Source organism: Balearica regulorum, chromosome 5 (genome assembly GCF_011004875.1).
Source record: "Balearica regulorum gibbericeps isolate bBalReg1 chromosome 5, bBalReg1.pri, whole genome shotgun sequence".
NCBI lineage: Eukaryota > Metazoa > Chordata > Aves > Gruiformes > Gruidae > Balearica > Balearica regulorum.
Genome location: NC_046188.1, coordinates 16,540,200 through 16,555,038, shown reverse-complemented (window position 1 = coordinate 16,555,038; position 14,839 = coordinate 16,540,200). Strand labels below are relative to the sequence as shown.

At 41.6% G+C, this 14,839-nt stretch overlaps 1 protein-coding gene across 9 annotated transcripts in view; it reads right to left on the bottom strand.

Moving 5' to 3' along the window:
- SYNE3 (spectrin repeat containing nuclear envelope family member 3) overlaps positions 1 to 14,839 on the bottom strand; it is an 84,305-nt gene that overhangs the window by 41,968 nt on the left and 27,498 nt on the right. For all 9 annotated transcript variants that reach the window (XR_012835583.1, XM_075753626.1, XM_075753627.1 and 6 more), the window contains exons 2-4: positions 6,763 to 6,920; positions 3,649 to 3,821; positions 2,914 to 3,223 (exon numbers count right to left, since the gene is read on the bottom strand). Coding sequence is in view for 8 of the 9 variants with exons in the window: in XM_075753623.1 (XP_075609738.1) it covers positions 2,914 to 3,223; positions 3,649 to 3,821; positions 6,763 to 6,920 (641 nt within the window). In the remaining variant the exon portion in view is untranslated. The remainder of the gene's footprint in view (positions 1 to 2,913; positions 3,224 to 3,648; positions 3,822 to 6,762; positions 6,921 to 14,839) is intronic.

Below are 14,839 nucleotides of genomic sequence, written 5' to 3'. Positions count from 1 at the left end.
AAAATATGGCATCACTTGCTTCTGTTAGGTTAGCTGTTTGGGGAGCAGGACAGTGTTAAACTCCATCTCCACGTGCACTTGGCTAATGTGAGGAGACAGTAAGCAAGGACATGGCTCTGGAAAGGGTGAAAGCACCAACAGGAAAAGAATGGGTTTGCGATGGGCTGCAGAGGACAAGATGTGTCTGGGCAGGACATGCCCAGCCCTGGGTACTCACGAAGGGTGGACGGAGGCATAGGAAATCCTCTCCCCTAAGCTCCCCTTACAGTCAGCAAAGGAAAATGAGCAATCTGGAAGGCAATCTAGGGCATATGAAGAAGTTCCTGCTTTAAATCCCTCTGTGGCATCTCAGGCATAGTACAGAAAGCTCCTGTAGCCCTTCCTGGTGCATTTAGTCTTAGCTCTAGGGTATGTGAGCGTTGAGATTATAAATATCTAGGTTTCAGTTAACAGAGACAACATAGACTGAAATTCATTTGATGTGCTCAGACGTATTTGATATGTTTGCCTGAATATCACACTGTATATCATAACTTTTCTTACCATATTCAGTCATCATTTATACTAAAACTCACAACAATCTATCTCTGCATATTGTTATTTTGCTAGGCAAGGGAAAGCACGTAGGAAACGGCTGCCACATCTAAAAATATCCCTGTCAATGTAATTGAAAGAAAATTATGTTCCTTTAAAATTTGGGAATGATGAGGACACATGTTAGCACTAAGAAAGGGAAAAACCCCACCATTTGCTCATACCAGAGACTCAATGTCACAGGCAAACCATTTAAGAAACACTGTCCAAGAGTTTGCCTTCTGATAGAGCTGGACAACTGCACGGGATCTAAAAATGCTCTTCAAACACAAGTGTAATCTACAAACACCAGCGAGCCTCCTCTAGCAGGCAGCTCAGGCATTCAGCTGGCATCTGCCAGGCACATTTAGCCTGGCCTATCATCATGAGAGGGGCTGGAGCAATCCCCTTACAGCTCCTGCGTCTCTTTCATTCATCCCTCCCTCCCCTTGGAAGAGGTAGCAAGGTTTCTCTAACTAGTGTTATACTTCCCGGCATGATTCCCAAGGTGCCTGTAACCTTGGCATTAGCTAATGAACTCTGCATTTACTTCAGCGGCAAAATCCAAGGCTTCTCAAGTCCCTTCTTTGTTCCACACCTCCTGAAAGAGGGATTTCTTAGCTGGATTCTCTCACTCCATCCTTCTATGAAATGTGGTATTTGTAACCAATGCCAAAGAAAAGCTTTTTCTGGTGTCTCAGTTGGCTGGAGACATAAAGACATATTTTGCCTAAGTACTATGAGCCACTTCCTGATCTCATTTACACCAGCATGTAGCCAAGTCAGAGAAGTTACGCTATGTAAAACCAGTCTCAGAGAGGTCACATTCTGGCTTTGGGTATTCAAATGACTTGTTTGAAAGAACTGCCTTATAAAAATAGCTAAGGGCTGTCTCCTGCTTCAAAACCAAAGACAAATATTGGTTAGAAGCGAGTGAATGAGAATTTTAAATGGCAATCTAGATAGGCAACATCTGAATTTCCAGGAACCTTCTTATTCATAAATCCAGCTGCCCTGTAATGAACAGATCTACCTTTAAAAATGAATAATCAACATTGAGGCGCAAGTCTGTTGGTGACTTTACGGCCTCTCCGTGGCAGCTGAAGTTACAGAATTTCCAAATATGCTCTAGTTTTAGGAGAGGCTTATTAGCAGCAGTTTTATCTTAATGGCTAAAAAATATCTGAATTTCATGCTCATGAAAGGTGCCAGCTCGGGGTTTTTTGGTTGGTTTGGGGTACATTTTTTTTAAACAGAAAAAGTATCTGTAGAACAAACACAGCAATGGCATGAGCATCCCAACGTTGTTTTTCCAGTGTGATTTGAAGTTAACTTTGTACGACAGCACCCAGGGAGGGAGAGCTTCCATCACTCTCAGGCTTCAGTTCTGGGCTGGGGCGTAGGTGTGGGAACAAATAGAAGGCAGCATTATGACACAGGCAGACAGCAGAGCTAATGTAATGAAAATTATTTGTATTCCCACCAGGTAATTCCTGCCTATGGAGTTCCTGGAAGCCACTAGGTGACAAAGACTAGATTTTAATCTCTATATGCTTGGGATAGATGTGTCTATGTGTATTTCAAATATCCCTTTGAATATTTCTATTGATATAGGCTGTAAGAAACTGAATTCTTCTGCCCAACTGCAGATGTCTTCACCTGAGTTTTAGAAGTGAAAAGTATAAGCATTATCTGAAGTCTTTACCCAGGAATAGAGTCAAAGGAAATCACCGGCACTGGAAGATGAACTAGGATGTCTTACACCAGCCTATCTAACAACTGTTCAAATTGGAAGATTAGCATCAGGCAAGGATTAGTGCAGTGAAAATTTTTCAGATACTGGAACTGGCTAATAGGGTTCAGCGTTGGGCTGCAGCTGACTTCCACCTCCGTGTTTCCCAGTTCTGCAGGCAGGGAGTGTAGCTTTGGATTTGAACCAATGTCACATCCTCCAACAAGGGTGCATGCATGTAATATTCCCTGGCTCTGGGAACGGGTACTTTGCCTCTGGTTATACAAGGATCACTAACGCAGTGAAAGATGAAGAACAATTCAAACTTTATATAGAGATCACCTAAACCAACATTCACTAGATCATAGCAAGAAGCTCTGTTATTTACAACAACATACTATAAAGCACAGTGTAAGAGCATCCCAATTAACAGCTTATCTTGGGACATGATGATTGTTGCAAACAGCGCACTGACTGAAAGAACAGGGGTCCTCAGCTCTGTTTCTTTTTGCAGCCCTACCAGGTAAGCCCCATCACTCAAGTAGCAGATAACAAACAGTACTGTATATTGGTGAAATCTGAACACCTCCCACTCTTTGTAGGTGTACCTGAGCTTCTTCCCTGATTCCTTCATATTCCACCCTCATTTTCTTCTGAACATCCTCATCAACGCTGGGGTCACCTATCCTGCTGAACAAGGAAGCAGCTTCCTCTAGCAGCCTTTCCAGCAGGACTGACTGATTTAAGACATCGTTCAGCAGAACCTGAGCATGGCTCAGCTGCCACTGCTTCTCCTTTAAGCCAAGCTGCAACTCAATGTCAGGCTCCAAGGTCACCCTCATGTTGTGAATCCATGCATAAAACTCATCTTGGGCTTTCAGGTACTCACTCCAGTGCAGCCAGACCCACTCAATACGGCTGTTGAGAAGAACAAAAGAGATGAGTTAGATGAAATTATGATGGGAGCAGTGGAGACTGGCAAGCTCAAAAGGCCTTCAAAGCAAAGGACAAGGTTCTCAGCAATTTTAAGTTGTTCTGATTTCAGAAGGTCAGGATTCATTTTGCAAGTTGTCCCTGCTCAGGGAGGAAATATTCTGTAAAAGGTCGCTGTGCCTGGCAGAACTCATCGTTCAAGACCATGAGATGGGCCAGCTGTGAAGGAAGAGAGCACAGAGGTCCCACCAACCCTCTCCCCCTGCACAGTCTCCCACATGCTCATGGGATGGGATTAACAGTGATTGCCATCTACAATCCAAACAGCAGAGAAAGGCAGGAAGCACTTTATGAAAGCACTGGCTGAGACAACTGCCTGAACACACCATACAGCAGTCAGTCTGTCTTACCTGTGACAGTGAGTAATGTATATGGCTGTCTCTTCCCACAAGGCTTTAATGTCTTTCAGTTTAGATAGCACTTCATGCTTCTTATCCTCACTGATGCTGCGAAGAGCAGCATCTGCCTTCACAAGAATCAAGTCCATTTTTAAGCTGCCTTCTGGTTCCAGCGCACGTATTTTCTACGAGAAAAACAAATGAGATGATAGATAGATTGAAAGCATGAGGAGAAAGCAAGCGTAGTTGTTGCCAATTAAGCTTTGTTTTTACCCAGGAATCACGAAGTCCCTGCTGCAAAGCTTCTTCTCAACAGAAAATATGAACTTGTCTTCAGATTTGTTTATTCTTAAACATCCTAAAGGACTGAATTGAATTGAAAACCATGTAGCAATTGAAAAACATTTTAAGTTAGCTACAAAACCCAGATTATCTTCTAGCCAATACCTGCGGCTGTGTTTCCATTGCAGTTATAAAGTTATAGCACTATGTTGCCACATGCCGGTTGTTCTCCCCACCTGCAAAAAGTGTAGAGACAATTTCCACAGGGTACAGTGCAGTGTCCTCAATTTTAAGCTCTACTAATAAGAAATCATGAAGCATATTAAAAAGTCTTCCTATTGCAAATAAAAGTTGGCTCAGAACACAAGCCAAGAGAAATTAACTAGTGGAATTTTCTGCCTGCTACCAACTTTTGCTTTGACTCTAAATTGCTAAGCTACGAATTGGTGAAAATGTGTTGTGAATGCCAGGAACTGAAAGTTAAGCCATCTAATTTGAAGTAGATTCTCTTCTACCCAGAGATGGAAAATCAGCACAACTTCTGTAAAATGTAACAGATTAATTATGTCCTGATTTGGATGACAGCTATCAGCATCACTTTATCCAAATTTCTGACACCATCAGATTGGCTTTTCTTGCTGTTCTTCCACAAACTCCTGGCAAACTGCAGGCTCTCAAGTTTGAAGGGAAAGGCTTCTATAATGAAAACAATGAGAGGTTCAAAATCAGCAACTACTTTTGGAAAGATTAGGCCCATAGGATTTTTAAAAAAAATCCTTTTTTTAAAATCATGTAAGTAACTGCAAAGGTGAGACCAAATCACAGGCCTTTGGATTTCCAGTCTCACATTCTGGGAAAAGACTGTTCTTTTGGCATGTACACAGCACATCTGCATGTGATGTATAAACAGCTGTTTGAACAAACTATCTACTATGAAAAGTGTGATAAAAGAATCCAGGCAAGCAGGGCGAAGTGTAAGGCAGAGAAAGAAAATAAAAGCCATAGCTATCACCTGACAGGAAAATTTAAGAGTAAAGCTGTATTCTAAGCCTGACATTTTTCCAGCAACTGAAAGTCAGCAACAGCCAGAGAGAAAGCAGTGGCAGACATTTTTCTTTTTCAAATCTGTGTTTTAAATGATTGCTATCTTTGGCTGGCATTTTCATTAACAAATTAACAGAAAATAAACCACAGGAAGGAAGCGTTAAAAAAAAAAAAAAAAAAAGCAAGCCAGATGCAAAAAAGGAAGTGAAAAATGATCACTGGATTTGAAAACAGCCAATGGGTGGAGCGGTGAGCACATCACAAGGACACGTGAGCTGGACAGGGAAGCCAGGCCCAGAAATGAGGCAGGATGAGGGAGCAGGAGGTGGATAAGGTACACACAGGAAGAGAGAATAGACACCTGTTATTCTTCAGAGCGATGAATTTCCAAAGCCTGAATTGAAAAAAATCTTCTAACATGATTTTTTGCATGTTACAGACCTCCTCCAAAGCTCACAGAAGTCAAAAGGCTTCAGTTCAGGCCATAGTAAATCACCACAAACCTCTAAACCTTACCTCTTGTTATCTCAGCCATGAATGCACCCTCTGTGCCAAACTACCACTCTCCCTACTCAAGTTCCTGTGTTTCTTGCATGTTTTTTGAGACTGTACATATCATAGTTTCCCAGACAAAAGGAAAGGGTGAAAATAATTTAAGGGCAGTAATAAATCTATAGACTAAGAGGAAACACTTCAGATTTTCATGACTGATGCAAGTCTACCCATCATCCATCACTCCATGAACAGTCTCTGCATTATGCCAGGGGCAAGATTCAGCCTCCAATGAGCCAGAGTTAAGGAAAAAGGCTGAAGACATTGCTGTACCATCATTTTAACTACCTTGTACTCCATGTAAGCCTGCAATGTTTTTTTGCAGTTGTTAAACTTCCAAAGAGGCAGTCCAAACATGAGTAGACACACAAAAAGAAAGACTTTTGGGTAAATAACGATGGGAAAGATTCGGCCACTTCATTTAAAGAACAGACTAGTTGGAATTAAATGTAATACAAGTATAAAAATAGTTTCAATGTTAATCATAGAAATACCACCACACCCTCTAATCATGAATGGTAGAGATGGGACAAACAGGAGTGTTTCATTCTCTGAGATTACAAGGACAAGATAACATCTAATGAAACTGATGTTAATGAATGTGAAATCACAGTAAGAGGGCAGGCACAATCTGTAACGGGATCTCTGTGAGAAGAATTATACAATAGAATAAGTAAGACCAGAAAAAAATAAAAACATTTACCTTTTCATTAGACAGATTATAAAGGGGAGCTGTAAATCCTCTTATCATCAGGGTTTACGGAAAAGGACAAGGGGTTTACTCTAGAACAGCCCATTACTAGGACACTGCAATCTTTATCAGTGCCAGAATCCTGGATAAGATGGAACACTAATGTGATCTGATTCTCTCATACTATACGGACTTTCTCCAAATCACTATCCGGTAATTTGCAAGCTCAAATTGTTTCAGGTTTCCAGCACGCTTATAGGAGAGTGTAAACATTTTAACCTGCCAAACCTGCTGCTAGTCTTCCAAATCAATCTGAAAAGCTTGGAAGCCTGTGATATCAAATTGCCATCCTCTTTTTCTACAATGTCTGTAAACACTTTGCAGATGGAAAAAATTAGAAAGAATACTGAAGTAAACCCATCCATACAGGAATAATATTCTAGCAAGCAAGGGCAGCTGACAGTTTCCTGATGGAAAACTCCAGAGCTCACAGCAATAACTGCTGTAACAACAGCAGTGACAGCCACCTCTGAAACACTACATCACTCTTCCCTTACCTCAGTCTCTCTCAGTCTGGCTTCTAGGGCAGATCGAGGTCCCTTGGTGTTGTCATTGATCCTCAGTCTCTCTTGGATGGCCTTCATCCAAGCTTCTGCATTCTCCACACTACTGTCAAATTCATCCTGTAGCTGCTGAGTCATTGCATTCGAAAAAGCTGAAAGGACAACAAACAGAGAAGTAAGCAGGTTTTCGTTAAGACCTAAACAGGAATGCATTCAGGCAATCTAAAGGAACAAGGGAGAAAAGCTAATGATGTTGTGGCTTTCCTTGTTAATGATAATACCAAAAAATGTAGCAGTATCGTGATCCAGTCGAGCACAGAGAACACATTCACGCTGCAGCTTTCCCAAATGAAAATATACCAGGAAACAAAAAGAAGGTGGGGAACTGTGGGAGGCTCCATTACAGTAAACAGATTTAATTCAAAGCTTTCAAATTAGATTAATCTGGTGTTTGTGGTGTATTCCAGATTGGCTACACCAATCACAAACACTTTCTGTGTCTTCCCAGAGCCTGGGCAGTACACAACTCTCCCTATGCCCTTCAGCACACGCTTAACTTAGAGGTATCTAAACCCTTCAAAGCTGGTGAGATCACAATCAGATGCTTAGGCCCTCAGTTGACTTGTTCTGCTGGGACCACGGAGAAGTGATCTGAAGGCACGTGCAGCAAGTCTGGGATATACAGACACAACAGGAATTGGTCAGCAACTGCCAAGACAAACAACTCACAAGCCATCTCATGGGAATATCAACACTTACGGATTTCTTCTTTTGCCACCTCTTTTATTCCATACTAGGCTCTGAGCTTTTCATTTTCCCCTCCCTCTCTCTTGTTGCCCCTTCCCAACCAGCAGGCGGGTCTGATGGATGCTTGCTCTGTTGACGTCCTCTTGTGTCTTCTCTGTTTAGAACACAAGCTCTCTGCTGCCCAGATGGCCTCCTTTTGTGATGGTACAATACAGGAGAGCCATCCTGCTCTCGTCCTTTGGCACTGCTGTACTGAACGTGACTAATAAGGATGAATCATAACCAAGGCCCCTGTGGGTCAGCTCCACTGAAGTGAACAGAAAGATAGCCATTGACATTAAATGGTTTTGGATCACATCCTACAGCTACTGCCAGCCAAGCAGTCAGTGTCTCCTGTAAATTAAAATATGCTTCCCCTTTGTTATTCATCACTGAAATATTTTTGCAGCACAAAGTTTGAGGCTTAATTACTGAACTCAAATTTGTCATGCAGAATTCAGTTTCACAGCAGCCCCCTCAGTTTCCATGAGCCGATTTGTGTGGAAGGAAGTGCTCGGTGCGAGAGGCAGAGCACGGCTCTTGGAGAAGCTGGACCAGTGGTTAACTCTTGGCAGCTTAATCTTTACAAGGTAGAGCCGGCCCACTTCTGGCCACTGGCAGAAAGCTTCCCACCATCCCGCCAATGTTCCTATTCATGAGGTAAAAGGATTCATGCAATATTAGATGTCCTCCCTCACAGCGCCCAGTGCATTTTCTTCCACATTAGACCAGAGGAAATAAGACATTAGTATTCACAACACTGATGTCTGGTGATGAAAACAGTCTAAATTGTTGCTGGCCAGCCTTCAACAGGCTTTATGTTCAACAGGTCCCAGAACAGAGTGAAAGAACTGCACCTGCAGAGCAGCCACTGCCTGACTGATGGTGATTACTGGAGCAGAGGACGGGTCAGACCTCCATGCGCAGACAAGAGGAGCTGAATGTACATGGAAGGCGAATTCCTCCCTAAGTGAGAGATGTCAGATGGGGCAGAATCCAAAGCTGTAATTCTCAGAGCTAGAAAGCAATTTTTAAAAGTGTGACCTCACCCTGACAAAATTAAAGAATAGAACAGGATGTACTGGATTTAGTGAGGGTGGTGTGGCATGGGGCAGCTACTCCCTCTCTCAAATATAAAAAATATGACAGGATCTATAATTAAAGCTAAAATCATTGACTTACATCACAAGAGTCCTAAGGATGAAGGCAGCTAAAGGAGCAATGTTATTTTCAGTGGATTGCTAGATAGCTGCATCCCTCTCCAACTATAACTGGCCCAGAACTGACGTTTCTGAACTATAATAATCCAACCCTCAGAAAAGAGCAAACATCTCTTTACAGCTGACTGATCAACTCATTTTCACATAAACATTTCTCGTTATATCTGGCAGCTGTAGAGGGACTGTCCCCTACAACTTTCCCTATTACATACATACATTTCTGGGCAAATAGTTTCTGAATGCATGAGTATAAGCTGTGGCAATTCCATTTATGCTATTGTTGAAACAGAAACTGATGGTGCATTTGCTGGATAGACTCTGATGAGGAGTGGCATTCATTTCCTAGAAAAGGTTTTCTATTTCCAGCAACATCCATATCATGTTTAAAATTGGCTTCAGGACTCAAGTCATGGAGTAGCCAATACAGAACATTACGTTATCCTAGTCCTATTTCTTCCAAAAAGTAGAGGGCAATTGAACATGGTTAAGAAGCAGTGGAGAACCTACCGTCATCTAACATGAAGACGACCCCACTCACATTCTGCCCTCCTTTGAGCACAAGGATTTTCTGTCCAAACCCCTTGATACACAGACCCCCATCCCACACACAGGCATTCCTCTTAAGCAGCCAATGCAGGAAGCCATGAAAAATGTTATTTCAATATTAAGATCACCAGTTTACAAAGGAAGAGAAACACTTTGCTACTCCAACTGCCTGCATAACATCGTTGACTAATTTTGACCAAGTAATTCCTACACCTAGCACCGTAAAGACAATCAAATTTAGCACAGACTCTGACCCAAGGCCCAGGCAGATTTCATGGTAGTTATGACTTGAAATACCTGACGTGGATTTGGGCTGCCTCTTGAGACCGATTGTGTCCTGTCCTCCCTCCTTCCTCCACACTGAAACAATCAGCTACAGTGTCCTGGAGTCTTTTGTTCTGGAACCCGCTCACCCTTCCCAGACATTAAAGGCATGGGTTAATATCTACATGGAAAAAGTATGTTTTCTGACTTATTGTCTGCTTGGGAGGAAGAACAGCTGTTGACTATCTGAAATTTGGCAATATCTGTGATGTCTTTACAAATGCTCCTAAAACTGGGATAAATTATTACTGGATAAATGTTAATGAATCAACATTATTTACGCCATTTCTGCTGCATCATTGGGACTAAATGATTGAGCAATACTTCTGGACATGAAATACAGGGCTCTGATGGGTACAAGAAATACAAAGGAGACATAGCAGCTCCTGGAACAGACCTGAGCTGTTCAGACCAACCTGCAGACCAGTAGGGCCACCTGTACCATGATGCAACAGCCCTATCCCAGGCCACAGGCTCAGTCACTAGGACCCACCATGCCAGGGAAAGCCTCCCCTTAATCACAGGTGTGATTCTCTGAGCAATTTGTACAAAATTATTTTTATCATAGTCATTTTCAAATGTGTGTAGCTGTTCAAAACAGCTTTTCATTTTAATGCCACTTGAATCTGTGTATTAATTCATACCAGGGAGGCGTATTTATACTGCAGAAAATGTTTAGCATCTCTACACATATGTTACTAAAGGAGGGTAATAACTATGCATAAGAAATTCTGGCATAGATCATAAGACACTGAACAAAACCAAGTTTTATTTGTCCAAATGCAATAACATAGTCACTCAGTAGAGGTAAGGAAGAAGTGTATTGCAGGGTGCTGAGTATAGCTGACCCAGGACAGCCCCTGCAGCACATCCTGAAGTTATAAAAGGCATGTTTCAGGAACGGGAAAATGTAAGACACAGATAAGCTTCAGAATCCTTTAACTGATCCTCTCCCACAACACTTGTCTTCCTACCTTGTCTGAATCACCCTCCATGGCGCCTAAAACACTGGCTGGCAGTGCCTAGGTACGCACACGTGTTTCTTGGCTCTTGGAGCCACTACATGGTAGCAGCACCATTCAGGGACATGGAGATGGCAGACCCTGACACAGTGAAAGGCACAGGACATCCTCCATGTGATCCACCCAGCATTCGCCAGGCCAAATTTCTCTGAGCACTTCTTCCTCAAGTACAGCTACTTCACCAATCTTTCCAGTGCATCTAATGACTCTCACTAGGCTATTGCAAGATTTACTTATTTAATATTTGTAATGCACTACCAAGAGCTTCTAAAGTTATTGTGCAAGTGCAGTGTTTTTTTGTTAGGATTATCCTATTATTTTGCAATGTTTCCTAACGTACTATATTCTCTCTGCCAAGTCATGCTGTGTTTTTTTTTTAAAAAAACCCCAACCAAACAACTTTGTAAAACATTTCTCACAACCACTCCCATTTTAAACATTCTTTTAAACCCTACATTTATAAAACACAGACTTTAAAATGGTTTCAATATGTCTTGGATTCCTATATTCATGTACTACTTGACTAGTTTCCAGAACGCAGTTCTTACAAAAATAAAAGTACAAAAATGCTCCAGGAAATTCAAATCACTCACCATTAGGGAGACCGTTTTCCAATTATTGAAATCCTTCAAACTTTTCATAACCCTTTCCATTCTGAGCTTGAACGTGGAATAAAAAAAAAAAAAAAAAAAGATTTTAAAAAACCGTCTGGACTATGTCAAATTTTATACAAATGCGTGAGTGTGGAAGCAATTTTGGTTCTGGGAATTCTATCTGGGATAATTTAGTAACTTTTCAGCTTCCCTGGATACTGTAAAGAGAGATATTCTTGGTCTACTCTAGGAGGAGCTATTTTGAATCACTTTACCAGTAGCTGATGCTTTACCAGCCGAAGGACTAAAAGCCTCTGGGGAGCCGCACCCACATAGAGAGGAGTTAAACTGCCTGAGTAGGTGCTGAAGCCCTCAAGGTTGCAAATAAAAGGTGTAGTTATTTCCAGCATCATCTTTTAGAGGCTCAAAACATTAATCCTATCACCTTGGCCATCTTCCAACACAGCCTTTTCCTGCGTTATTTGCAGTGAATGCTTATGACAGTCAGCAACTGTTTGCCCTAATTAATGAGCTAGAGAATAAATAGTTTTTTGGAATAAACACATCCATATCCTAGTTATAAGCATCTCCTTCAACCAAGGAATGCTAACATCATGATTACATACAGCACTCATGTATATCATAACCATTTCCTTTCCCTTACAAAACAATCCATAGGAAGCCTATGGCTAATGCAAGACATTTTGCCACAATGTGGCCACACTTGACAATTTTCTATCATCTGTTTGATACAAAAGCTTGAAAAGCAGCAAGAAAAAAATTGTTTGTCAGACATGTTTTGTGCAGGCTAACTCTGAAAAAGCCTGATTTTTTTCAACCATTTGTTTAAAGATTAATTTCAGACTTTGGTGAGAGCCAAGTGCAAATGGGTATTTTTTTGCTTTATAAGACTGCTGTGGAAAATACATAATTCCCATGTCTAAAAAAAAAATTCCTAAAAAAAGAGATCAAAATTTTAAAATAGTTCTGTTTCTGAATAGAATCATCATGTGCAAGTAAGGCAGAGCTGGATCCTGGGGCTATCTTCCCTTTTAATATCAGGAATGACAATCAGTAGATCTGACCACAGCATTTTTAGTTTTGGTATTTTAATCTTCAAATAGTTTGGAAGTAAAGAGTATAGGTGAGGACTCTCTCTCCCCACTCCATATGCACACTTCTGCATTCCTAGGTCACTCTAGGAGACAGTCTGGTCTACCGTGATTCAACTAGGTAAGTAAAACGCAAGGTTTAGTACTAGTCTAGAATTCCTTTTTACCACCAGAGAGACAGCGTTATCTGTATTGGATATCTGTCTGGTTTAGATTTTGATCTTCTATCCCCACATTATTGAGGTATTAAACAATCTTTAGAGCATTTATTCATTCAGCCACCCCAGGGAGTAATGCTATCTCTATCCCCTTTATAGGTAAGACCTCAGGTTCAAAGGCAGTTTGTTTCTTGCCTCTAGGCAACAAGGAAACACTTGAAAGGATGAGAACAAAATTAGTAATTCAAGTAATAAACACTGCAGACAGTGATTTTCAATGTTTTCTAGAAGGTGGACCTTCAAGCATCTCTACAGAGATGCACATCTCTGTTCAGTGATTTTAAATTTAATGACAAGAGCCTCGCTTTTCCTACTTACTGCTCACAGACTCTTTAGTCTGGGAAATCACAGATTAAACACCTCTGGTCTAAAACTTCAGCAGAGATTCTTCAGATCCAGGGTATCCATTTTGGAAATTGCCCCTGGAAGGTATCTGCGGGTTTACCAGAAATCTACATCTTGTGAACTTGTCCCCAGCTGCTGAAGTAGGCTAGGTTTCAGCTTTGCTCAGCTTCCTAAGAGTTTTACCATCAGTCAGCCAACGAAAAAGCACTGCAAGCCAACCACATTAGTCTCACAGTCTCTGGGGGCTAGAATTTATGTATTTTAATTATCTCCCGCTTGTCCTCCACAGACTGTACGATCCCTCAGTACCGGGTGCCAGTCACAACACTGATATACTGACTAATAAACTTCTGTGGTATCTGCCTCTTAGCTAGAGATCTGCGAACAATTCAGAGTGAATAATGTATCTATCTGATAAATTGTTCCTCTTTTGCTGGACATATATTGTGTACAGACATCTCATTTTCTCAAAGGAGTGGTTATTCCTATTTGCCAAATATATTCTGCAAATTAGTCTTGCTCTGTAGGTTATTCCCAAGTAATTCTTCCTTGGGATTCTTAATACCCCAGCTGTGCGGCTTAATTTTGGTTTGGCATCACAACCCTAATAAGAAATTGCCCGTCTTTCCTGGCTGGCTGGCAGCGGCTCCTCTCATTTGTGTGCAGTTTGTCACACAGTAACTCCCGAGGGCCATTTCCGTAATCAGGACCCCAATGTGTTAAGCTGCATAGGAAGACTGTGCTTTACCCTGCCGTGAGCAGAAAGCGCCCTACTGTTAAAAGGATAATACCTCTGTCCCAAAGAGATTACAGACGATATGTCGGCAGGGGTTCAGCAATGAAAGCGGGGCGTCAGTGTGTACTTAGGGACACGGAGTGGTAGATGGAATAAAGGGCTGTTAAACGCTGCAGCTGCATTTCCAGTGCTCTGCACAAGCTGTGGTGGTTCCACCTCCATGTCCTCTGCCCAGTCCTCGAAGCCAAAGATATTCAGAGGGAGATCCTCCAGCCTTGCTCGAGCATGTGGCCTCAGCACCGGGCCCGCAAACACGTGTGTCTCACACCAGGAGAAAGGATTCATTGCATGGAACCTCAGGCTATCTGTGGGACACCTTGAGCTCCGCAATTCCCTGGGGAGTCAGTGTGAGAGTGGGGTGAAGGTAGACAAGGATCCATACCAGAGGCAGGACAACTTGCCTTCTGCAGGAACCCCAGGTCCTGAAGACGTCAGCAATTGTAATGTGGGTGCTCAGTGCTACGGGATGTCAATTTGTCTACAAGTCTGCATCCTTTCCTCATCCACATAACTGTTTCCACATTTGGATCTAGGGGGTTTTGCAGTATGATTTTTTTCCCCCTTACAAACCCAGTGTTAAAATCTTATTTGACCATCAGTCAAATGCCTCTGCCTCTGAGTGAGCAATTGTGTGCAACCCGGGAGCACTAACCACACAGATTTTAAACTAATAAACTTTGTAAGTTAAGTATTCACTAGAAGTATTTGTTAGAAATAGTCACTTGCAAGTACTTAACAAGTACACTCTAATGGCACAGTATCTTTTGTCTCCTTCAGATGAACAGCTGAAGGACTAATTCCCCAAAATGTGAGATTTTTCAGAAATATCTTTCAAAAACATTATCACTAGGATGAAGTTAATGAGGATATTTATATGGAAAAAGTGAGACTCACTGGAATGAAAAAAAAAAAGTAGTTAGCAAGTAGGACAATACTATTTTAAATACTGAAGTTGTTCATGAAAATAAACAAGTGATTTTCCTGGGATAAAGCACATGATTGTGGAAAATTAGCAGATTTTAATTTGTATGCAACAGGAAGATCTGTTTATATAAAGAAAGAGAAAAATGGCCACTGCAAGAGCTAAACCCTTGAAATGCTATCAATCA